Source organism: Haemorhous mexicanus, chromosome 3 (genome assembly GCF_027477595.1).
Source record: "Haemorhous mexicanus isolate bHaeMex1 chromosome 3, bHaeMex1.pri, whole genome shotgun sequence".
NCBI lineage: Eukaryota > Metazoa > Chordata > Aves > Passeriformes > Fringillidae > Haemorhous > Haemorhous mexicanus.
This window is the reverse complement of record NC_082343.1, coordinates 48,643,776-48,667,478: the sequence shown is the minus strand read 5'-3', so window position 1 is coordinate 48,667,478 and position 23,703 is coordinate 48,643,776. Positions and strand designations below refer to the sequence as shown.

The following is a 23,703-nucleotide window of genomic DNA, read 5'->3' as shown; positions in this document are numbered from 1 at the left end:
TTTGGATTAGGTTCACTTCTCTGAAGAATATGTTCTTCTATCACTTCTGACATTTCTTTTTCTGTCAAACTGCTGTGCTTATGGGAAGAACAGTAATCAGAGTAGACAATGTAATGTACCAATATAACTCAAAATCTTACATGCAATTCAATTAAAAATACTTTGGACTATTTTCTGTAAATTAAAAATAGTTAAAAATAGGCCTAAGATGAATCTCAGAGTCAGAAGCACTGGAGTCAATGAACTTGCCTTGAAGGAAGCCAGAGCTACAGAATTCTTGCCCAGCTCAGATTTTCCTTTTCAATCCCTTCATCTGAAAGGAAGGATACTTTGGAATTGAGGAGTTAGCACAACATTCCTTAACATTCAGTTTAGTACAAATGTCTTCAGCCATGTATGAACCAGTGTGACCCACCCTCATGACATCTCATAACTTCTATAAAATAACAGAAGCTTGATACCATGAGTCAAAGGCTTTGTTGATTGCAGTAGAGCTACCTCAACTTCAAACTGGCTAAACATACCAATCTTTAAGTTCAGCAGTGTCTCTTGGAATAAAATAGTCAGATGGTAACCTTTTGGTGAGTTATTCCTCTGAAGAATACCATAGTATTGCAGGTTTATTTCCCATATGTACCAGATGAAAGAGGGAAGCGGCACTGCTTTATGGTTAGTTGACTTGTAGTAATATAGAGAATTCTTTCACAAGTAGCTCCTGTATCAGGAGAACTGGTAAGACTAGAAATTGCTATGTCAAATCTCTGCTGTGTGTTTTTCTCTTTCCTTGAGCAGTTTTGTAATACTGACTGGCAGAATGCATTTTAAAGAGATCTTGAAGTTGAAAGTATAGCAGAAACATTTTTTTTTCTTTGCAACAGTTTTCTGTCATGTAATAAAAAAAGAAGAGCCATTGTGAGTATAGCCCTGTTGACCTCTAATAGAAATTTGAGATGTGTCCAAGATAAAAACACTGAAACTTGAGATAGGTGTCCAAGATAAAAACACTTCCACCTCTAGAACTGCTTCTTTCTCAACACAGCTCTCCTAAAGCAAGGAAATGGGATCACTGTCTGATGTAAGCATCTAGCCTTTACACAGACAAGTAAAGCAAAATTAAATTTGTCCCCGCTGTGCACTACAATGGGCAAGGACATCTTACAGATTTTTTACTAAACTTCCTTTCATGCAGTGTCTGGCACAGCTGGAAGTGTCTTCATGCAGAAAATTAAAATCCTTGGAATGAAAACCAGCACTTTGCTGAAGCTCACAATCAGACCATCAGCTTTGGTGAACTAGTAGACTGGGTGACTGGTTTACCCTAATTTTTCTAAAATTTCAGTGAATTTCTTATTACTGCTACGATATTGTTTTCAGTGCTTAAGAAGTTGATCACTTTTATCTCAAAAAGTTGATTTGGAAGTTAGTTGGACTATGTAATCAATTTCTTACAAAAGAAATTTGATTTTTCTCTGATAGGTGGCAGCATTACATTCACTGCATCTGTCTTTTATTGAAATTTCTATTATTGGACTATATATTTTCATAGCTTTTTTTTAGGTTAGCTAAGAAGCCAGACTTTAATACCACCAGCAAATTCATGAACAGTTGAGAGATGTTTAGAGGATGACATCCTTAAACCATATTTAGTAGCAGAAGAAATGTTTTTAAAAGCTCCTCATTCATCAGGAAAATACTATATGAATAGTGTTAGTAAAGTTTTTAAAAACCTAGATTATCTAGTTAACATAGTTTTGATATGGGCATCTGGTGATTATGTTAGTGTAGCAGCTATTCTGAACTTAAGCGTGGCTTTGCTGCTTGTGGCAAGTTTTTTTTTATATCTCTGGAAACGTAATGTCAGTATAGAGAACAAAAGCATGCTAAACTCTGGTATCCCAGTGCATATTTTTTCCCTTGTGATCTGCCCTTGTGAAATCACGCATGCGGGTGTTGCTGAAGCCTCTGTTCCTTGTGGCTGCATGGCTCAGCCTGGCCCCTAGAGGCTTCTTGGGACACAGCCTCAGCTGCAGCCGAGTGCAAAGGGCAGTGCACTTTCGCTTTCGGGGGCGCAGAGGCAGGAAAAACTCTCTTAATTTGTAGGTAAATCTTCAAACTAGTCCTGCAGTCATTACTACCACTTTAAATTACTCTTGTTTTTGTTTGTTTGTTTGTTTGTTTGTTTGTTTGTTTTTTTCTCACATTAACACAGGTGCCTCCAGACTCTCCAGAACTTGAGCTGTGCCAAGGGTGACTTTCCTCAGTTTGGGAATTATACAGAGCTCTCTCTCCATATACCATCAAGGCATGATCTAGTAGCATTACCAGCTTGATTCAATAATTAACAAGAAATTGCAGAAAGACAGAACTGCTGCCGATAATCACAAAAAGCTTGGCATGCTGTGGGAAAGGAGCAGCTGTGTCATCCTATTTAAAAGAGAGCCTGAGACACAGAAACTCAAGTCCTCCTGGGGCAGGTGAGCAGCCTCTGGGGAATTGTTGCTGTTGATTTATTTAACTTGGTGCTGGACCCCTCTGCACATCAGGTAAGCTATTCATGGACTTATACACTCTGCATATGTAGTCTATTTTTCTGAGAAAAGGATTTTGAATAATGTTTGACAGTGTTCCTTTCCTCAGTGTTTCTGGTAGCACACAGTGAACTAGCAAGTGAATATCTGTGTTTCAGGGAAGTCTATGGAAACACAAACCATACAGGGCCTTGGATAAAATCTTGTTTTAAGACAGTAGCTCAACTAAAAGGACCTTTTAAATGAAAGCTTAAAATGAAACAAACAAAAAAATCTTTTGTCATAAACAAGAAAACTAGCTGAGATTCTCAGAGATCTGATTCCAGCTCACAGACTTTTATGGGACTTTCGGCACAGAAAAAGGAGCGGAAAATTGATGTTTGTTTTTCAGGTACAGGCTCCTCAGAGTGCAGTGCAGTGGGCAGGAAAAATTGTCTCTAAAAATCCAGTAGCACTCCCTCATAGTAGGAAAATAATATTTTGCTGTATTATTTGTATGAAGCTGCCTACTCCCTTTTTTTAGAGTAGGCAGCTGGTGGCAGGTGCTTCCACAGTGCTCACTGCCCTCTCAGTGGTAGTCTGGTCTCTTCAAATCAGAAAGACCTGTCAGCATCTTGTTAAATTCCACCTTTCCAAAAAATGGCATAATTAGTGAGGGCTTTAAAATCTCTTTGGTCACTTGAAGAGAATGGAGACTTGCAAACTAAAGAGAACAGAGTCACTCCTTAATTCATTCAATAATACCTATCTATAAAGGTCTTAAAGTAACTCAGTCTGGAGCATAATTAGAGACAGGGCTTGGTAGCAATCAATTTTTATCAGTCTCATTATCTTACACAAGCCTGATCACACAAGTGCTGGTCTAGACTGACATAACCTCTAGTTTATATAACCACATTGATAATTCACAGATATTTCACACAGGTCAATGGCATACAGATGTTTTATCAAATTCTGTTAGAATTTTCTTACATTTGAGAGATTAAAAAAAAAAGGCAATTCAGATATTTTGCTGGGATGATTTTCTAGAATCAGATAGGGTGATTAAATATTGTTTGTGCTTTCTGGGGAAATGGGGGAGGTCCAGTAGCCTACCATTTCCCTTGCATCTGTTACATCTAGCCATACTAAGTGCCCTGTTAATTTCTGTTTCTCATATAAGTGTTCTTCTTGGTGCTACGTAGAATAAAACTAAAATAGGTTAATCATTAACTAAATAGGTCAATAGCAGCTGAACAGTCTTATGTTTTCCCAGCTGCAAGTAATCTATAGTCTGTTTTTTGCTTTTTTTTGTAGGTGCTGATATATTCCATATTGCCAAGTCTTCTAGCGGCAAATAAAAAATATGTATCTATTCCTCCTTTCCATTTTACCTTTGCTTTTGAAAGTCACTGGCACCAAAGATGTTATATTTGGTCATAATAATTTCACAGAATATCAAGTGGGCAACATGAACCTCATTCTCTCTGTCCCACATGGTGGGTCACTGGAACCTAAAGACATCCCTGATCGAGAGGCTGCCTGTTGGGATGCGAAGACATCCTCTTGTATTTTCTCTCATGACTGTCCACCTGGAAGTATGAAAAATGCTTTGAAATGCAAAGTGTCTACCAAGCAAGACAGGTATACTATAGAGGTGGCTGAGGCTCTTGCTGAAGAAATCAACAAAATTACTGATGGCTTCTTCCCACATATCATCATAAATCACCTACAGAGGTTCAAGATGGATGCTAACAGGGAAAAGGAAGAAGCCTCCTTTGGAATTCCCCAGGCAGAACAGGCCTGGGAGGATTATATGGGATTTTTGACCACTGCAAAATCACAGATGTCAGGGGGCCTAATTCTGGATATCCACGGACAAGCACATCCTGAAAGGTGGATAGAACTAGGTTATACACTTTCAAAAACTTCCCTTAACTCAGGTGTCTTTTCTGCATTGAATTCCTCAATTAGCCATCTGGCCAGTCAGCTGATCAATGTGTCTTCTGAGATTTTGGTTGCAGGGAACAGAAGTTTGGGTAAATATATTGAAGGACAAAATAAGAGTTATGTTTGTGTACCTTCTCCATCCAATCCTCGCCCAAATAATGGAAGCTATTATAGTGGTGGGTACATAACAAAGACCTTTGGTTCCCGGAGTTCTGGCACCATTGATGCCATTCAGCTTGAACTGCCCCAGTGGGTGAGGGCAGCAGAAGAGCGTCACAGATTTTGTAAAGCACTGGCAAGGGCTGTAATGAAATTCTGGCAAACTAACTACTGCAGCCAGCAGAAGCACAAACTTCTGCCATGCTGAAAGAGGCTGTCCTGTTAAGATGCCTTTCCTTAATAGAGTAGTGATCTGGAACAATCAAACAACTCATTCACCTGGAACATTTAAGTGCAGTATAATTGTGGATGCTGGTAGAAAGAAACCATCCTGCAAAGGAATGCATCAACATAGAGGAAATCCACAGTTGATACCAATAAATCTAACCCAAAAATTAACATACACCTTTGTACTAGACCCAGCACTGAAATGACTGCTGTAAGATGAGTGGGTGCAAGCATCACTTTCCTGTGCTTAATTTCTTTCCAGTCTCATGATAAGCAACTAATCTTCTAATAAATTCTTTGCAATGCCTTAGTGGATTATCTGTTCAAAGAAATTAAATGTCTCTGCTTTTCTTTTGACACTTAAGACAGACAGTTGGATAATATAATTGTATAAAATGTCTGGAGCCAGGACCAGTTTCCATTTGGTGCTTATAAAGCCCTAGGGTTTGGAAGTAAACAGTAACGCTAAACAATGACATACAGTCTGATGTACCTCAGATTTTTTTAATATAATCAATTATGAAAAAAAGATCTGATAGCATGTATAGCACTCTTTGTCACACTTTAAATAGCATAGCAATGACTGGGTGGAATGCTGATAAAGATAGCACACACACATCATGCATTTTTGACAGTTTTCCTCACAGTATGGCTCTCTCCTTTCCCTCCTGAGAGCCTGTCCATTATTTCACTCACCACAGGACTAAACACTTGATTTTTACTGGCAATAGTACTACTATGCCAGTAAACTATTATGGATAGTTTCTGCACAATGGAGAATATAGTGGCATGAAATTAGACTTTTGAATGCAAGTCAACTCCTAGAAAACATGGGCACTTAATAAAGAAAACTGAAGTGAGAAGGAAGCAAGACTAAAAGGGTATAATTTGAAAATTAAGAACCCATGAAATCTTAGCACTGTTAAAAGAAAATATTTAATAAATAGTCAGTTAATAAACTGAAGAGAAGTGGGATATCTGCATCTTGCAACCACAGTAAAATAATTTAGGCTGATTATTAGGGACAATGCCAAAGAGAAAATATTATATTACATATGATAAAACATAACACATATGAGCATCAAAATAAATGGCTAAGGATCTCTTTGACCCTAAACTGTGCATTTTTAATAGCCTTTGAAGAAAAGGCAATTTTTAGGTAACTGAAAGAGACTTTTTGTAGCTTTCAAAATGATACAGGACTCAGAATTGCAAGAATGTTACCTTTCATATGCTAACTGCAAAATCATGGGTGAGAGGGTAGTAAATGCCAGATTGCACTTTATTTGGTGCCACTTGGTTTATCAGACAAGTCTGATTTTAGCTTTGATCACAAGGCTGGCTAATGTAGTGGGCTAACCCTGGAAGACACTGACTGCTTAAACAGTTTCTTGCTTGCTTTCTTACTTCTCCCAGTGGGATGGAGAAGAGATGTGGAAGAGCAGAAGTGAGAAAATTCTTGGGCCACAATGAAAACAGCTTAGTAGGTGAAGCAAAGCTTCATGTGCAAGCAAAGCAAAACAAGTAATTCAATCACTGCTTACCACCAGTAGGCAGATGTTTGTTTAGGCACTTCCTGGGAAACAGGGCCTCAGCACACATAATGGGAGGACAACTTGGGATGACAAACACTATAACCATGAAGATCTTGGTTCCCTCCCCCATTCCATGAAGATGTTATATGGTATGGGCTGTCCCAGGTGTGTCCCTTCCCAGCTTACTCACTGAGTGTGGGAAAAACAGCACCTTCTTGTTGAGCTGGCATTGCTCAGCAATAGCCAAAACACTGGTGTGTTATCAACACTTTTATTTACTAATCCAGGACAGAGCACCATTGAGGCTGCTATGGAGAAAATTACATTAATCCCTGCCAGATCCGGTACAGCTGATCATAAGAATTTTAAAGATACTCCCACAAGATATTTTGCAGCTACCCTTCAATCCATCATAGCCTTGCAACAAGTCAAAGGCAGGTAAATAATTGCAAGTCACTGTATATCCAGTTCATGAGAAGAATGTCTTTTCAAGAAGGCCAGCAGATCAAACAGCATTCAATACCAGTGTTATAGAAAACCTGCTATTTCCCCCAAAATAGTAGGTAATAATATCACTAGTTATATGCATTATCACTACTTATATGCATATGCAATTACCTTTTTTCTCACTAAGGTGAGACACTTGGCACCATTTGTATGCTTAGCCAAAGGATGAAAATGTGTTCTGTGCTCTGTGTCATGTTGTGACATGGTCCTGGAATGCTGAAATGCAAGAAAAGATTTGCAGAATCATGATGGATGATTAATTGAATATGAGTTCAGCAGGCACTTTTCTGGCTTAGAGGGTGAACACACACTTTGAAAGCATAAGCAAGGAATGGACAGGCAGAAAGAAACAACAGGGCATATTAACTCTTTGTTGACTTTATGATTAATCTGGCAGGTAAAAAAGCAGTGTAATATTCAATATTCAGAAGTTCAAACTGAACAAATTGAAGCAGAAAGGAAATCAGTAGTTTTGACCGAGAGAGTAACTGTCAGAAAATATACATTAAGTCAAATGGGCTTTTCAATATCCAGTTATACTCATACACTGGCTTTATTAGAACTTATTCCTTGCATGAAGAATTGGAATAGAAATAAAGATCTGTTTTCTATATGTTCTACTTAACAATGAAATAGATTTAAATGTAATTGAAAAGAAAAACAGAGAAAGAATAACAAAAGAAATCTGCTAATCCACTTAATGAAGAAATGAAACTATATTTATTTGTCTTGACTCAAGTCTCCAATTGACTCTAGATCCTTTTCCCGTCCCTTGTGACTGGACTTCTCAGCTTTGATCCTATGAAGACCTTTAAAAAATTTCAAGAACTAATTAACATACTAAGGTGAATAGACCAGACTGATAGCATTTTCTAATAGCAAAGACAAAAAATATCTTTTTGTGCACATAGCTTACAGAAAAAGTCTAATTTCATTTTGTTATAAATCCATTGCAGTGCCATTGGCTTCAGAGTATTTTATTTTCTTTTTCAGGAAGAAAACAAAAGACAGATTTCCAAAGTACATTAATGGTCAGAAAAATAGCATATGTGCCAACTATTTGAACACTGTGCTCCTGAGTTTTTTCTGACATGCTGTAATGCTGCATGTACAAGGATTAGGTCATATGTATTGGAATGCAGAGCTGGAATGCAAAGTATCCTACTAATCCCACATAACCAGCCATGTAGCATCTAACTCTGATCCAAGTTAGTTCTCTAGGTGCCCTCTACAGAAAGGGATCAGCTCCTTTGCTAGGGGTGATTATTTTCATCCTATGATATGTGGGATAGACAAGCCTTTGGAATACTCTGATCTTGCTCCACAGAAGAAAAACCTAGGAAGCTTTGCTAGACAGCTTGCAATAGATCAGATCATTAATACCCATAAAATGGTACTACCTTACAATACTCAAAGCTTTGGGCAGATGGGAATCAATAGGTTGGGGCTGGTTAAAAGAATCCTGAGCAAAACATTAATGACATGAGGTTGAACAGGTGGAGTTAACATCTGCAATACTCACTGTTTGGCATGCTCACTTCAATTGGAGTCTCAAGCTTCCACCAAAGTTGGAATTGGAGTTGGATAGGTAGTAATGCAAATCACATTAGAAAATTAAATTGAGAAGCAGACAATTAACAGAGGAATGTCAGAGTGTGTCACTGTAATAGCGTACAAGTGCTAATGGCTTCTGAGCTATGAAAGCCACCACAAAAGGTAGAAAACACGTGTGCTTACCTCATATATAGGAAGAAACCCAAATACTGCGCCAGCCTCTTTGCTTGCAAACTCAAAAGTTTCCATAGGTTGAACCTGACCAAGGGAAGCCAAAGTCAGTGCATTAGTAGCTGAAGACAAAAGGTAATTAAGACATTCTTACTACAACTGCAAGAGAAATTTTATAGTCCCATGACTTTTAAGGTTAAAGCCAGGTAAAGATGGAAGAGCTCTACTGATATTCAATTAGAGTTGTACAAGTATATGTAATGAAATCTAACTCTCCTGGCTTCTGATTTTGTAGGAACCCTGAAAGAACTATTGTATGCAACCAGGGATTCACTGTTATTCTAGTATTTTCACACATACTTAGAGTAAACTTAGGATATTTAGGTTTTCTATTGAAGTGGGGGAAAAGTCTAGGGCTTCCTTTACATGTTTAAACCCGTGAATCAGTTTGTGCTACCTTCTAAACTGAAATTTGACAATGTGAAAAATGAGAATGAAAACCACAGACATTTCTTAGATCCCTCTGTTTTTGCATTTTTGTTCTAGCTGTCCATTGAATGAGAAAGATATGTAGGGTTATTTATGGTTAATTTTTAAATGAGAAATACAATTTTATTTCCTATATGTTGCACAGAACATAAATTTGTCATAAACATTTGCTACCTTTTCAGGAGCCAGAGCTCTGAAAAACTTGAAGCTGTGAACTGGTTCCTCATCTCCATCCTTTTCTAAATCTGAAGGTGATCCAGCTAGTGACTTCAACCTGTATGTACAAGACAGAAAAAATCTGAAGTTCCTATCAAAATGACAGTTATGAACACAATATTCATATATGACTCCAAAATTAAATTATTTTGAACCATGCTCCAAAATTAAATTATTTTGAAGCATAAGTGATTTTGTATGTACACAAAATATAATTTATATTAGAACCTTCATAGGTGTCATGGAATGCTTCACTAATATTTTGTCAATCCAGGTACTGCTGTCATTTGTAGAAGGCAGGAAATCTAAATATAAACACCATTTACAAGAGTCATGTGCTAACTCTCTAATAATGGCTTTTCAGCATTTCTTTAAGTTCTGACTAAAACACCTGAATGTGACTTTCATAACAAAGGTGTCCTCTGCTGATATGCCTGGTTTGCAAATTTAGTCATGAGAAGAAATTATCTGGAGTGTCTGTTAGTGCAGATTAACAGCTGCCTTTATAATCAGAAAAATAAGTCAGGTCACACAAGTTAAGGAACCACAGGGAGAAACTGAGACCATTCTTCTACGTGACTCCATCTACCTGCTGGCATTTTCAATCATTTTTCAAGCTCCTGAGATGCTTGTTTAAACTGTTAAGTACCCATGCTGCTCAGATGGGTTTGTGCCTTTTCAAGTACGTGCACATTTGGGGAATATTTTCCCACACCTTTCTCCTGGAGAAGCTGGCCGGTCATGGCATGGCTGGGTGCACTGTTTGCTGGGTAAAAAATTACTGGATGGCCAGGCCCAGAGAGTGGTTGAGTTAAATCCAGCTGGCACCCAGCCACAAGTGGTGTTCTCCAGGGCTTACTGATGGGCCCAGCTCTGTTTAATATCTTTATTGATGATCTGGATGAGGAGATTGAGTGCACCCACAGTAAGTTTACAGATCACAGTAAGCTGGATGGGAATGTTGGTCTGCTGGACAGGGGGAAACCTCTGCAGAGGGACCTGGACAGGCTGGACCAATGGGCTAAGGCCAATGGTATGAAGTTCAGCAAGGCCAGGTGCCAGGTCCTGCCCTTGGGTCACAACAACCCCTGACAGCACTACAGGCTGGGGGCAGAGTGGCTGGAAAGCTGCCTCATGGAAAAGGGCCTGGAGGTGCTGATCCACAGTGGCTGAACATGAGCCAGCTGTGCCCAGGTGGCCAAGAAGGACAATGGCACATAGTCACTAGCTCAGCTGGCTACAGCATGGTGTTCATAATGCTAAAGTTGTGGGCTTGATCCCTGTACAGCTCATTCACTTAAGAATTTGACTCAATGATCCTTGTGGGTCCCTTCCAACTCAGAATATTCTGGGATATTCAATCTGTGATATACAAATAGTGTGGCCAGCAGGACTCAGGGTGATTGTTCTCCTATACTTGGCACTGGTAAGGGCACACTTCAAGTGCTGTGTCCAGTTCTCAATTCAGGAAGAATGTTGAGGTGCTGGAGTGAGTCCAGAGAAGGGCAACAGAACTGGTGAAGGATTGAGAGGGTAAGTCCTATGAGGAGCAGATGGGAGAGCTGAAGTTGTTTAGCCTGGAGAATAGGAGGCTCAGGGGAGACCTGACTGATCTCTACAACTGACTGAAAGGAGGATGTAGCCAGGTGGGGGTTGGCCTCTTCTCCCAGATGACAACAGGACAAGAGCAAATGGTCTCAAGTTCCACCAGGGGAGGTTTAGATTAGATATCAGGAAAAATTTGTTTGCTGAAAGAGTAGTCAGGCATGGGAACAGGCTGCCCAGGGAGGTGGTGGAGTCACTGCTCCTGAAAGTGTTCAAAAGGCATCTGGATGTAGCACTTGAGGGATATGGCTAATAAGTGAATATGGTGGTCCTTGGTTATTGGTTGGACTTGATGATCTTAGAAATATTTTCCAACCTTAATGATTCTATGATACAATGAATGTATATCTGTTAGTAACACGATTTGTTAATTGAGATCCTAAAATGTTATCTTGGTGATGAATATCCTATGAGTTATCCAGTAAGTGCATTATACTAGCATCACAAGGATAAGTGACTTGTCCCAAGACAATTGTCTGCATCCTGTAAAGTACAGAGCCTACCATTTGTAAGTAACACAGCCTTTTGGATGATGGTTGGCTAGCTCTTCATTACAATATTTGGTACAGTTAATCCAGAGGAACCAAGTCACTCTTCAGGTGACAGCACTCAAAGTTTGTAGAATGATAAGACTGAAACTTTCTATTGCATGGAGTGTGTCTGCTTTTTTTCCCCAGTTCTCTACACAGTTAAGCATTTCTCATTTTCTTGCTCATTTTCTGTTTAGTTAATGTGTTTAAAATGTATGATGGCCATTCTCCTTTACTGAAATATTTGAAAAATCCTCAAAAAGTAGTCACATTTTGACACAGGCATGTAATTTATGGAAAGTTTCTTTCAGATTAGCTGACTCAAGAATTAGATATTTGGTTCCAGAGGTCTCAAACTGGCTGCTGACTATTCAGAGGAACTACAGAGGTCCTTCAAACACAGCCAAGTACTTCTCTGTATTGATGAGTTACTGTTCTGACTGCAGTGACACTACTTATATTAGTAAGAACTCCATGGAATAATAATTATTAGCAGGATACCAAATTAAATGGGGTAACAATAAAGAACCTTAGAGATTTTCCACTGTCCCAAATTGCTTTGGTTGAAAGGCAGTCTAAGAATGGACATGGTATATGAAACCTAACCACTAAACAATGCACAACTTTTGAAGTCCTAAATATTTTTTTCCATATTTGGATTGCTCTGTTACTTAAGTCACTGCATGTATTTCCTCTGAAGATGCCCTTTTCAATATCTCTGTTCACTTGGTTAATCCACTAATTAATGAACTAGAGTGTTCCAGGACTAGAAATATGTACTTAAACTAACAGGCCTAGGCTCTCTGACTGCACTTGTAACTAACCCATCTCCCTTAAGAACTCTGCCTAGAAGAAAAGTTCAACACTGCCATTGAACACACATTTATGCCAGTCACAAAATGACATGATCTGTAAATCCTTTACAGAATGTGAATGTATCCAAAACATCCCAGCAAGTTTAAGATGACCATTTCTTAAACTGAAAGATTAAATTTGGTTTATTCTTCTAGAAGGATTTGTGTTTTGCTCAAAACCATTCACATTAAGCTGTTCAGGTAACAGGCTGCTAACCTGAACAGCATATATAATATACAACCTCTAATTAGGCTAAAATCTGAGACAAGTATCTAGTCATCACTATAACTGAGTTCAAACCTTGAATGTCACCTAATCCTGACTGTCACCAAGTCATAAAAAGGAAAATATTTATCCCTACTGGGTCAAAAACCAATTTAAAAATATTTTTCTGAATAACAAATAGTACTATTTTTTTCTGACCTTCAGATGAAAGGTGTTTTTAAAGCATATTTTAAAACTGTTCCCCCAATCATACATGTATGTAAATGTATGAGATCTTACTTGTCTCTGTCCAGCATGAGAGGATATACAATCTTCTTCTTTTCCGTACGTTTGATCTCCTCTTTAATTATAGCAGAAAAATCACTAACATCAGAAGGCAAAATCAACCGACTGGTATCTGTTAAGTCAAACTTCCTGGCTTGTCCAAAGAAACCAAAATAATATCCAGTCCTGGCATGCCAAAGCCTACAGACATAATAGAAGCAGCGTGAAAGGACAGAAAAGAAAAATGGATATTTTTAGAAGTGGAACAGAAGTGAGATAGTATTTGTGTACATTATCAAATTCTGCAGCACTGTTCTAGAGTTCAGTGTGCTAGTCATAAAAAAACATCAATGAGATTGTTTTTATCATTTAAATAATTTGAGAGTGAAAAAAAAAATCAGAACTTTGTTGCAAAAAACAGAAAAAAACCCAGTTCATGTTTGTATTTATGAAAATTAAGAGTAAATATACCAAAATCCTGAATTGTTCCTGCAGTAAAGTGCTGCCACCAGAGCAGGATCTAAACAAAATTTATTCATTTAATACTTCCAGAAAACCAAGAGAAACCCCTTGAAATGTACTTGTTAGCTGAGAAGGAATTATAGTTGTCTATCAAGTATCTCCAAGCTTTCATGGTCTAATTGCATATACATTGATTAGATGCCATGCTTAGGATCCAAGTCAATTTAACAAGTACTGAAAGCTAAAATAGGATTAGAACAAGAGACAATTTTTAAAATTATGTAGCCATTAACCATGCGTTTGAAGTAAAGCAAGGGCTGAAAGAAAATTACAGTCTGCAAAAGATCTGACTTTGAGAGAAGTGCTACATTAAAACCAGCTCTTTTGGGTGCAGAACAGAAAATGCACCCAGTGCATTTTATTTAAGTGCACTTTATTTAAGTTCTAGCTTATATGCAAGTGCAGCAAGAAAAGGAACTTTGAAGATAGCTCAAATGATTTGCCATAGCAGTAAAAAGTGCTAGTCATTTTATACCTGACTGAACCATCAATGGATGCTGTCGCTACCACATTTTTCTCCTCTTCAATAAATAAGTCAACCACTTCAGCAGCATGTGCCCTCCAGCAGAGCTCCTCCTTTATTGCCTGAGAGGAAGAAAGCAACATAACAGCTGAGGTAGTTCTGTATCCCACCATGTTTGCCAGCTTAGTGGATATATCAGCATGTCTGTCTGAAATTAGAAGAGGTGAAGAAATAATTCCTCCATGAAACAGCCTGCAAATGGCATATTGTAGAAACACTACCCAGGGAACATGGATAAATTCATTCTTAATATACCTTCTTTGAACATAATGAAATAATGCTAACACCATTTTACTTATGTTTTTCTTTTTTTTTCTTTTCCACAGCATCAAATTATTCTTTCAAGCACAAAATATGATCTTTATATGCAGAAAACATTTTTATCCATGTAGAACTCTGCATTATTTTTTTTTTTTGTTTTTCTGGGTATACTGTTCAAGTTAAGAAGATCTGAAAGATAATTCCTTACATTTTTTATATTTCGTGAATCTTCTAAAAATGAGGCCATATTCCAGCGAAAAACATATCCTTCTGTTGCAGAAAGGAGAAAGCAAAACATCAGTAAGTTTCTATAGTGCTACACCTTCACTTGTTGCTGCCATTGACTCTCAGTAGACTATGGGCAGAATGAAGCAGAGAATGAAGGTCAGTTAGTTTACAGTGAATTTAACTATTTTATTGTCAAGCTCAGAGTAGAAATAATAGGCTGTTCATTAATATGCAAAGAAACATATGCAAGTTGTGAACAATGTGTCATGAACTGGATAGGTTTGAAATGGAAGTAAGGTAAAGCTTTTTCTTTAAATTATGAGTGAAAAAGAAGAGTCATCTTGTCGTGACACTTGTCTATTGCACAGCTGAGGTATGAGAGCTTCCTGGGGATTACACTGGTTTTCAGTCCTGGTAAAATGGACAAAGTTTAATTAATTGTACACATAATGAATGCTTAATGTTTTACAACATTTTAGTGCACTCATGTGAAACTAGAATCAAAGAACCACTACCTTATTACCCACAACTGCTCGGTTTCCTGCCTAAACTCCCTTTCTCCTGATGAAGTTGCCTCCTACTTCTTATTTCTACTACAAGACAGAGGAATATTTTGAGTAATTCCAACTTTCATACCAGTCACATTTGATTTCTAGGACTGTACATTTGCAAGCAAGGGAGGAGGCAGGCAGAGAAGCTGACCTTTTTATAACAAGGAAAAATCTGTAGAGGGGAAAGGAAATTGGTAGCAGCACTGCAGATAAAAGAGAAGAGTGTGGAAAGCATGAAAAGCAAATACACAGTGACACAAACACAAAAAGGCAGAGTATCAAATGAATAGGTAGTAGGGTGGATACTTTTCCACAATTAATTGAAATCCTTTTCAGTGCATGCTGCCTTTCTGAACTCATTTACTCATTTGAATCAGAGAGGTGTAGAAACTCCTCATCATTTTCAGTATAAAAGTAAAATTATTGCTCAATTTTGAAAGAAAAGGGGAAAAATCCCTTGCTCCATCCAATATTTGACCACATAGGAGCGGGAAGCTGTCAGAAAACAGTTCTAATATGTATTTTAAGAGAAAAGTGACACATTATGATGTACACAAAAATGGAACATTGCCAGGGTGATTCCAAAGGTTTGAAGAAGAATCAGACAGCAGATAAATTTTTGAACATTCTGCCAAAGGAAAGCCAGACTTCATGTGAAATTAAAGGTTTAGCAATGAGCTGCTAGCATTGACAAGTGCTTTTCCTATACAGCTGTGTACTGCTGGAGCCATTACTGTGCACTCTGTATCAGTGTTTGAATCACACCTCTTGGTACAGCCCAAGATGCAACTTTTTATTTAGTATTATTACCATGGAATTGAAATTTTTGCTTGTTCTTAGCAGTAATCTTTGCCCTTGGGATCAATATCATAATTTAGATGGAAAGTATATTCAGGGCATATGAATGAAGAAAATTTTAATGTCTTTTATGAAAACAATTCAATTGATAGCACTCTAACACTAAACTTTAATCTACCATCCTTTATAAAACAAAACACCTTTTGCAATTATTTAATTATAGCTCTGATGGAGAAAACCTGGCAGCACTTGGATCATCAATTCTACATTTCTGGCACATTTACACCATGATATTTTCCTGTCCTACTGACTGTCCTGAAAAAAATGAGTAACATGTTTACTCACCTTTACTGCCTGTCAAAAGAATTTTAGTGAAGATGTCTGTACACAGTGCTGTCAGAGGACCTGAGGGACGCCCTGCAAATGGCAGAAGTTCTTTCATCAAGTTTCCCTAAAACAAACAAACAAACAAAATGTTTATCTTATATTACCTACATTAAAAATATTAATTCATCAGAACTTGAGTGCCATTGATTTTATCTATTCAACATTACTGAGCTCATATCTATTCAGAAAGCTGCTAAGAAGGTAAATTCCTAAATCTACAGAATGATGAAAATAGCTGTGTATTCTTCTGGATTGCTCTCTTGCACGTTGAAAGGAGAAGCTCTTTAATTCTTCAGGCAAGTCAGTCTAGTTCCACCTACCCCTACTTCACCACTTACCCCTCATTTGCTATGGAATAGCATCAGTATGCCCCTCATTTGCTACTGAAATATTGTTTTTTGCTGCAAATGAGCCCATAATGTCTCCTTCACCAACTTGTTCTATTTTTCAATTTAGCACCAGCAGACTTCCTCCATTGCTGCCTCTTCAGGACTGGGAGGGTGTGTGGGAAAATATCTTGCTGATAAGGAGATTCTTATTTTGTCATCCATGTAATGATGATGACAATCATTCCAGTGATGACACCACTGGCATATGAACTTGGAGATTCCTGTAGGAATCTAAGTACAATAATATATCAACTGTGAAGAAAGCAAAACCCAACAAAGCTTACATCTACAATACTTGGATACATTTACCATCATTTTCTATTTTTGCATAAACATCTGCAAGGTTACCTTCACCATCTTTCTTCCTATGGGAAAAATTCTTCCCGTGATTTGCTTTAGCTGGGGTTCCTGTTAAAGCCTTACATGGCTGACTGTTTATGATCACCATCTGCCACAATGAACAATATTACCAATCAACCAATCATATCATGGTACTTTCCCTTCTTGCTGTGTTTACTTTGGGTACCTTATTTAGAGTAACATGATACCTGGAAAAGTCTTATAGATCTGAGGTGATATGACAAATAAGCCTTTGCCATTTGGTCGCATGACTGGCTTTTCAAGCCCATACCAGCTGTAGATGTTATGTGTTAGGACTATATTCTAACAAACCAGGACACTCTTCTCTCCTGGTTTGTTACCCTACTAGTGCTAGATGGGACTATTTTCCAGGCATATTTAGCCTCTTCTGACAGTAGGACACTCTGCCTTGCCTATCAGCCTGTCTTAGAATATTGCAGGTGAATAATCAAAGTCTAGACTTTCACAAAAATTTAGAGTCAATTTGTTATAATTACTTGAAATCATGTTTCCTTGTTTTCCACTCGCCATTAAGCCCTGCTACAGTTACTAAAGCAGAACTAATTTGTGTCCATGGAAGAAATTGAAAACCAAAAGATGCCACAAATATCTGCTGCTGCAATTGCTAGTTAAAGAGCAATTTTCCAAAGATGAGTGGAACTATCTTCTCAGTGTTCCAGTCCCTTCCCAAAGCCATTCAATTGGTTACCTGAATACTCCATAGGCGGATACAGCTACTGTCATGAGCAGAAACCAGTAGAGGTGCTAGTCCTGCTCTAGCCTTCAACAACTGTTCATTCACCTCCGGATTTTGGGTGTCCTCACAGCTAGTTGTTTCTTTCTTAGTTGCTTTGGAACACAAATGATCATACATTATCTCAAAAGGTTTTAGTATTGCTTTTCAGTGCACAGAAATGACATAACACTAGAAAAATAATTACATTTGAAAATAAAGCCCATCATCAAGGTGGCATTACTCTAAAAACATTAGAGGCATAGATAAAGATAACTGAAAAGAAATGGGAACAATCTTCATTATCTTATCTAAGCCAGCCAGAACAATTGCTCAGTGATGTAGGGGAACCTTATTTAGAAGAGAGCCATAGATTTTACAGAACTGCATGCACAAGTGAGAGTGGAGAAGGAATGCAGGACGACAGTGGCCATCAGGACAGCTACCAGGTAGATGTGCAGCCTCTGCATGAGTCTTCTAGAAATAACAGTGAATTTAGCAATGAAATTTAATAATGACATGACATTTAACAATTCTGGAATCATAGATTTCTATACTTATTTCTCTAATTGAAAACTTTTGCTAAATGCAAGGGGATGATCACAGGGATCCATTCTGAGTTTCTGCTGTGACTTTTCCAGAGCTGGAGATGCTGACAGGACCTTCATCGACATTCAGTGGATGCAAGACCTAAAACGATTGTCTATTTCATTGGCCAACAAGGCTTAGGAATATTCTGGTTTTAGGGCATGCTTTTTTCCCCAAATAAATTGATCTTAAATCCATATTGCAGATGATCAAATTTTTTATTATTGGGAAATTTTGCTTTCTAGCAGAGGATTTCTGAGGGATTCAGAAGAATCTAGAGGATTTCTTGCAAATTCAAAAACTCATTTCCACAGCTTTAATTCTTAGGCACTAGGCTCTCTCCTGATTATGATTTTTTAAGGGCAGACACCATAATGAAGAATTTTCTTTCTAAAATATCACCTAGTTTCAAAGCTTTTGTCTGTGAGACCATTTACTGTTGCTTGACTCAAGTTGGCTCTTCTATACTATTTCAATAATTCATTGCTTGAATATTTATGTAGAAGAAAAGTGTGTATAGTTGACATTCCCAAACTCTGAAAGCATTACCATGTCAATTTGGAGAAAAAACCAATTAAGATTTTGCATATCCTGCATCCTGGCCTGGCTTTTGGGAAATAATTGCAAATCAGGAGGGAGAAGAAGATGATGAGATCTGTCATCCACATACCAAAGGTATACCAATTGTTCTAAACAAAGTTTGCCAGCAAACTGACTAACTCGGTTTCTACAATAATCTGGGCAGAATTCATGGATCAACATCAAAAAGAATGAAAAACATCTTTCTGTACCTGTTTTTATTTCAGTATTAATTTCATCAGTTATTTCAGTATTAATTTCATCACTTTCCGCATTTTTCTAAAAGAAATGAATAGAATGTAAGAGAATTAGGAAGTGGAATTTGGATGTAACTACAGAACAATTCAGTAGTCAAAATTATTATAAGAACTTATTTTTTCAGTTGGATTATTCAAATATTTCTCCAATTTCCACCGAGGGTAAACAAGAAACACTTTATTTGAAGAGAATCAACAGATGAACAAATCAAAACCAAAATTAATGGGAATTAAGGAGCATGTTAAATGTAAATTTGGCTGAATAGCCTTAATTTCTTAAGACAAGCAACATCAGTCACAATCATGAATGTAACTTGGATCTCTCTGAGAGTGTCATTCAGAACATGCATGTAGTTTTGTTACTGCCTTGAGCAAAAATTAACTAAGTTTAAAAATACATTTATACATATATAAACTCTTACTCATGTCTGCATTTTCAGTAAAAGAATTTTCAGAAATTTGTGCTCTTGCCACAGGCTTCTGAGGATCCCCAAGGCTGACAGTAATCAGTATAATGACCTCAGAAATTGCCAAGTCAGATCAGGCAGGGAAAACTCTGCAGCCTCGAGTGTTTGAGGTATCTCAGAAGAGGACAAGTCACTTAACTTAAATCTCATCCTACACATTTATGTGTAAGGCTTAATGTATGTGACTTTCAGGGATCTTTTTAAATGCTGCAAATCACTTTCCATTTGCTATTCTAATGAGGACACAGCACAGTGTATTGGATACTTTAGTTTGCAGATAGCAATTAAACCAGTGTGTGCTTGGGAATCTATCCAAGTGCCATGTTCTGCTAAAACAATGCTGGCAAGAATGTGCGAGGTAGCAGGATTTTCCTCTTTCTGCCTCCTCACTTTTTATTGCTCTGCAAGTATGGCATGTCCTGGCATAGAAAGGCAAAAAGTGTCAGAAAACTCATAAAATTATCCTTAGCAGAAATATACAGATTGAAACACTGATACAGTGACGGTAAAAAAAAATAAAATAAAAAAAAAAGAAGAAAAAAAAGATACTTTTATTTGAAAGAATGTATCCAAGCAGGTGTGGCTGCAATGTTGAAGTGATTCTGCTTTTATTCAAGTCCTTCATAATTTGTCAGTTTTACCTTCTCCCTTGAATCTTCGTATACCCCTACTGGGAAGTCAGAATTGCTAGTGATAAGTATCTGCCAAACACTTTGATAGTTAACTTTTCCATGTGTCACAGTACCAGCTGACTAACAAAGGATTCTTAATGCATTGTGACAGTCAATTTAACAAAGCTAAACAAAGCTTTGTTAATTATTCATAATTCTTCATAATTCTTGATATTTAGTTTTGCGGATGGTCTTAGGGAGGTATTTTAGTAAGTTACAGTATTTTAAAATCAAAACCAAAAAGAAATCCAAAATTAGTCTTGAATGCTACCAAATCCATCAAACCAGCATACCTACCTCATGTAGGTCCGAAGAACTTCCCTTGTGCTCTGCAATGGCACTGGCATTACTCCTCACAGAAGGAGCAGAGGACAGGGAACTTCTTCTCCTGTGTGAAAGAAATTCTTGAAGATTACTGATATTCTGGAAGATACTATTTGATACCTGGAAATCAATATCACCCAGCATTAAAAAGCTTAATAAAATAGTACTTAAACTGATTAGACTAATTAGACTAAGGGTTATTGGTTTTATATATTTTTTTTAAGTAACTAGGCAATATTTGCATATTATACAGCCAACCTCTCCTGGCAGGAATTTTGAGCTAATGGAATCCATAATAATTGAAAAATAACATTGGTATTCATCCTTAGGGCACAAAAGGGAAAAATTAACTGCCTGTCAATGGCTTTTCCCCTTTCATTTTACACAGTACTTACTCTGCAAACCGTTTTCAATTAATCATAAAAACTTGTTTTAAAATTGTTATGAAAACACTCAATAATGTGGTTTTGTGGAAGAAAATAATGAAAAAAAATGGATGTGATCTGCAATGGTTTTTTTTCTGAGTCATGAAAAATTCTGACGGTGTTAATAAGTGGTCCTTGCCACATAACATACTAGCGTCACTGCTGCTCTGCTTTTGGCAAGAGTAGCTGAATAATTGGGATAGTTAGAAAGTAATCAGCTGTGGTAGTCCAGTTAAATTTGGTCAGGTGGCCATAACTTCGCAATTTTCAGTGTTTGATTTTACCGATTTGCTATCATGCTTGAACATTTTTGTGTGTGTGTGTATGATCACAGTCAAATTTATCCAGGTATCTTCCCAGTAAATACAAAACATCCTAAGGCTATGTTTTTCCAAGTCATTATAGGATTCTCCTGTTTAAGAATAGCAAAAGCTTATCTTCATTTATTAAAAAATCTATTTATGAATTTTAATCACTCCTTTTTTTTATTTAGCTATGATTTCTTAAACTTATAATTAAGTTATAATGTCAAAAAGAGAGTTTATGTTTAATTAAGTAGCACTGATACCAAGTTACATAAGCTTCTTGAAGATTTTAAAGCAACATAAGGCCATAAACCAGCTTTATGGTTCACAAGAGCAAAAAAGCTGTCAAATTGCTAAAAACTTAAAACTGCACAAATATTTAAACCATACTGAATCCTTTTGGCTACCACTGCCTTTGCATATCCGTTGGAAGACAAGTGTTTCTGAAGTGAGGTACAGGTGCAATGCCTTTCTTTCAAAATCAGCATATTTGGCTAAAATTCTCTTTCTATCTAATACTACCAACCTATGGAAGCTTCTAGCTTGTTTTAAAAGGAATCTTGTGGCTACACACTTTGATGTGCTTGCCTCTTTGCTGAGAGTACCTAAAAGCAGGAGGATTTTATCAGGTTTAAAATAAAGAAAAAGTCTGCTGCCACAAAATTATCTCATAGAGATAAAAGAAGTTATGGTACACTGGAAAACTGATACTGGGCAAAAGCTACCTTCTGTTGAATTCTTCAACATAACTGAGACTTACGAGACCATTTAGAGGAAATAGGGAGAGCTGAGTGGAAAAAATAACATATCATATTGTTTGACAAGCATTATGAAAGTTTAAGACTTGGAAAGTTAGTTAACTGCATGGACTTGAATTGATTAAATTCAAATAAAATCTCAATTCAAATAATCTATCTTGGAGAAACATGACATAATTTTACAACAACAAAATACCAAATCACCGTGCCAAGGAAGATAAAATGTACAGTTACCTGGAAGAGGAAACACTACGTACAAGGAATAATATGGCATTGACTCCAGAGACCTCACTGTCTTCAGTAGTTTTACGCCTGAAAACAAAGATATTTGCACAGGATATATCAGATAGTTTGTGTATTGTTCCAGAAAACATTTCACATTTAACTTGTTATTAAAAAAAAAAAATTAAGATTTTAATTCCCCAGAATGCATGCCACCTAAAGTTGTAGATAGTTTTTCAGAATCAGTTAATCAGTTACGATGGTTTAATGTCAGTGGGCAAGACATAGAGAATGTGCCTGTCACGGGAAAAACAGGTACCTGATGGAATGATGAAAATTTCATTCAGCCAAGTCTTTTCTTGAGGATTAGTATTTAAGAGGAAAGTGAAGTAACTTGACTAACTAAGTTAATGTTAGCAACGCACCTTTTTCCTGGCACTCAAAGAGTGATCTGAATCCTGGGTAAAGCACTCTACTAACATTGACTTTCCTGTCTTCCGTGCATCAGTTTGATTTGGCTGCCTCATATATGGGGAAGCAAATATAAAGAAAGAGCCACTTCTGAACTGGCTGAACTGCAGTAAAGTTTTGATTATTTTTCATGGTACAGAAAACTCATCCCACTTTCTCACAAACTTGCCAATTTTGCACATGAAGGATGAAGTGAAACTCTTGGGTAGGATAGTTAAATATTGACTTTGCATGGTCCTAAAAGACATGTATTCCTTCACTAACACAGGAATACTGCTATGCTGCTCCACTCAGTCTAACCAGACATATTGCCATTGTTCAGTTTACTGATGTAGCAGCTTAATGGGGATAAGAATATCCGGAGCCATCCTATGATCACTCTTTGTAACTTTTTCTGGAAGATCTTTACTCTCAAACCTCCAAAATCACATCAGGTTTCTCCTCATTGAAAGTGACTTCTAGTCTTCTAGGTATGGACAGTGATTGAGATACTGATAATGTAGAACATCTGCAATTATCATCTGAAGTAGCATTAGTTCCAAATGTCCTCCTAAACACAAAACTTCCAAAGTAAGGATGTTTCTACAGCTCAGTAGCAGCTTCTAGTCAATGAGAGTTTCCTTTAGCGGCAGTGCTGAGTTACATTAAAACATTATTTTTAATTACATCATCCCTTTCCCAAATGACTCTCCTGATCACTTCTCCTACCTGCAATGTCAGGAATAGCCAGCAAAGTAATTTGAAGTTGGAGGGAGGAGGGCCCACATAAATTGCTATTTTAATTCCTGCTTGTAAATCACCCTTTGTATTTGGGCACACTGGAATTTCTAGTATGCCACTTGAAAGGTTTGTAATACATACTGGAGATCAAAAGGCATGAAAGTAATACTTACAGGCATTTCACAGAGGCAGATTCAAAATCCCACAAATTTATTTCACCATTTGCACTTCCTGTAGCTATTGATCTGCTGCCTTCTACTTGTAAAACATCAAAACACCTAATATCCACAGAAGATAAAAAAGTCTACAAAGAAGATTAAAAGGAAAAATTGAGTAGGAGTTAGAGTAGGACACTACAGACAGTGAAAT

General features: G+C 37.3%; 2 protein-coding genes across 5 annotated transcripts in view; one reads left to right on the top strand and one right to left on the bottom strand.

Annotated features, from left to right (window-relative positions):
• Positions 1–2,008: 2,008 nt before the first annotated feature.
• Positions 2,009–5,154, top strand: LOC132324989 (uncharacterized). Of its 4 annotated transcripts, none has more exons than XM_059841699.1 (3): positions 2,009–2,100; positions 2,210–2,543; positions 3,825–5,154. In XM_059841699.1, the coding sequence occupies exon 3, from the start codon at positions 3,874–3,876 to the stop codon at positions 4,822–4,824; it is 951 nt and encodes a 316-aa protein (XP_059697682.1). In that variant the 5' UTR covers positions 2,009–2,100; positions 2,210–2,543; positions 3,825–3,873; the 3' UTR covers positions 4,825–5,154. The 4 variants fall into 4 exon arrangements, with proteins under 4 accessions (XP_059697682.1, XP_059697680.1, XP_059697678.1 ...); XM_059841697.1 differs by having other exon boundaries at positions 2,011–2,096; XM_059841695.1 differs by having other exon boundaries at positions 2,051–2,543.
• A 158-nt stretch (positions 5,155–5,312) lies between these two features.
• Positions 5,313–23,703, bottom strand: part of WDR64 (WD repeat domain 64) — a 58,775-nt gene continuing 40,384 nt past the window's right edge. Inside the window, exons 16-27 of the mRNA XM_059843289.1 lie at positions 23,508–23,638; positions 22,156–22,233; positions 20,407–20,497; positions 18,927–18,993; positions 17,524–17,663; positions 16,024–16,129; positions 14,310–14,371; positions 13,793–13,902; positions 12,811–12,996; positions 9,275–9,374; positions 8,624–8,698; positions 5,313–7,102 (exon numbers count right to left, since the gene is read on the bottom strand). Of these exons, the coding sequence (XP_059699272.1) occupies positions 6,974–7,102; positions 8,624–8,698; positions 9,275–9,374; positions 12,811–12,996; positions 13,793–13,902; positions 14,310–14,371; positions 16,024–16,129; positions 17,524–17,663; positions 18,927–18,993; positions 20,407–20,497; positions 22,156–22,233; positions 23,508–23,638 (1,275 nt within the window). The 3' untranslated portion in view covers positions 5,313–6,973. The remainder of the gene's footprint in view (positions 7,103–8,623; positions 8,699–9,274; positions 9,375–12,810; positions 12,997–13,792; positions 13,903–14,309; positions 14,372–16,023; positions 16,130–17,523; positions 17,664–18,926; positions 18,994–20,406; positions 20,498–22,155; positions 22,234–23,507; positions 23,639–23,703) is intronic.

Coding starts and splice junctions, on each gene's coding strand:
- LOC132324989 (XM_059841699.1), top strand. CDS start 3,874: ATGTATCTATTCCTCCTTTCCATTTTACCTTTGCTTTTGAAAGTCACT.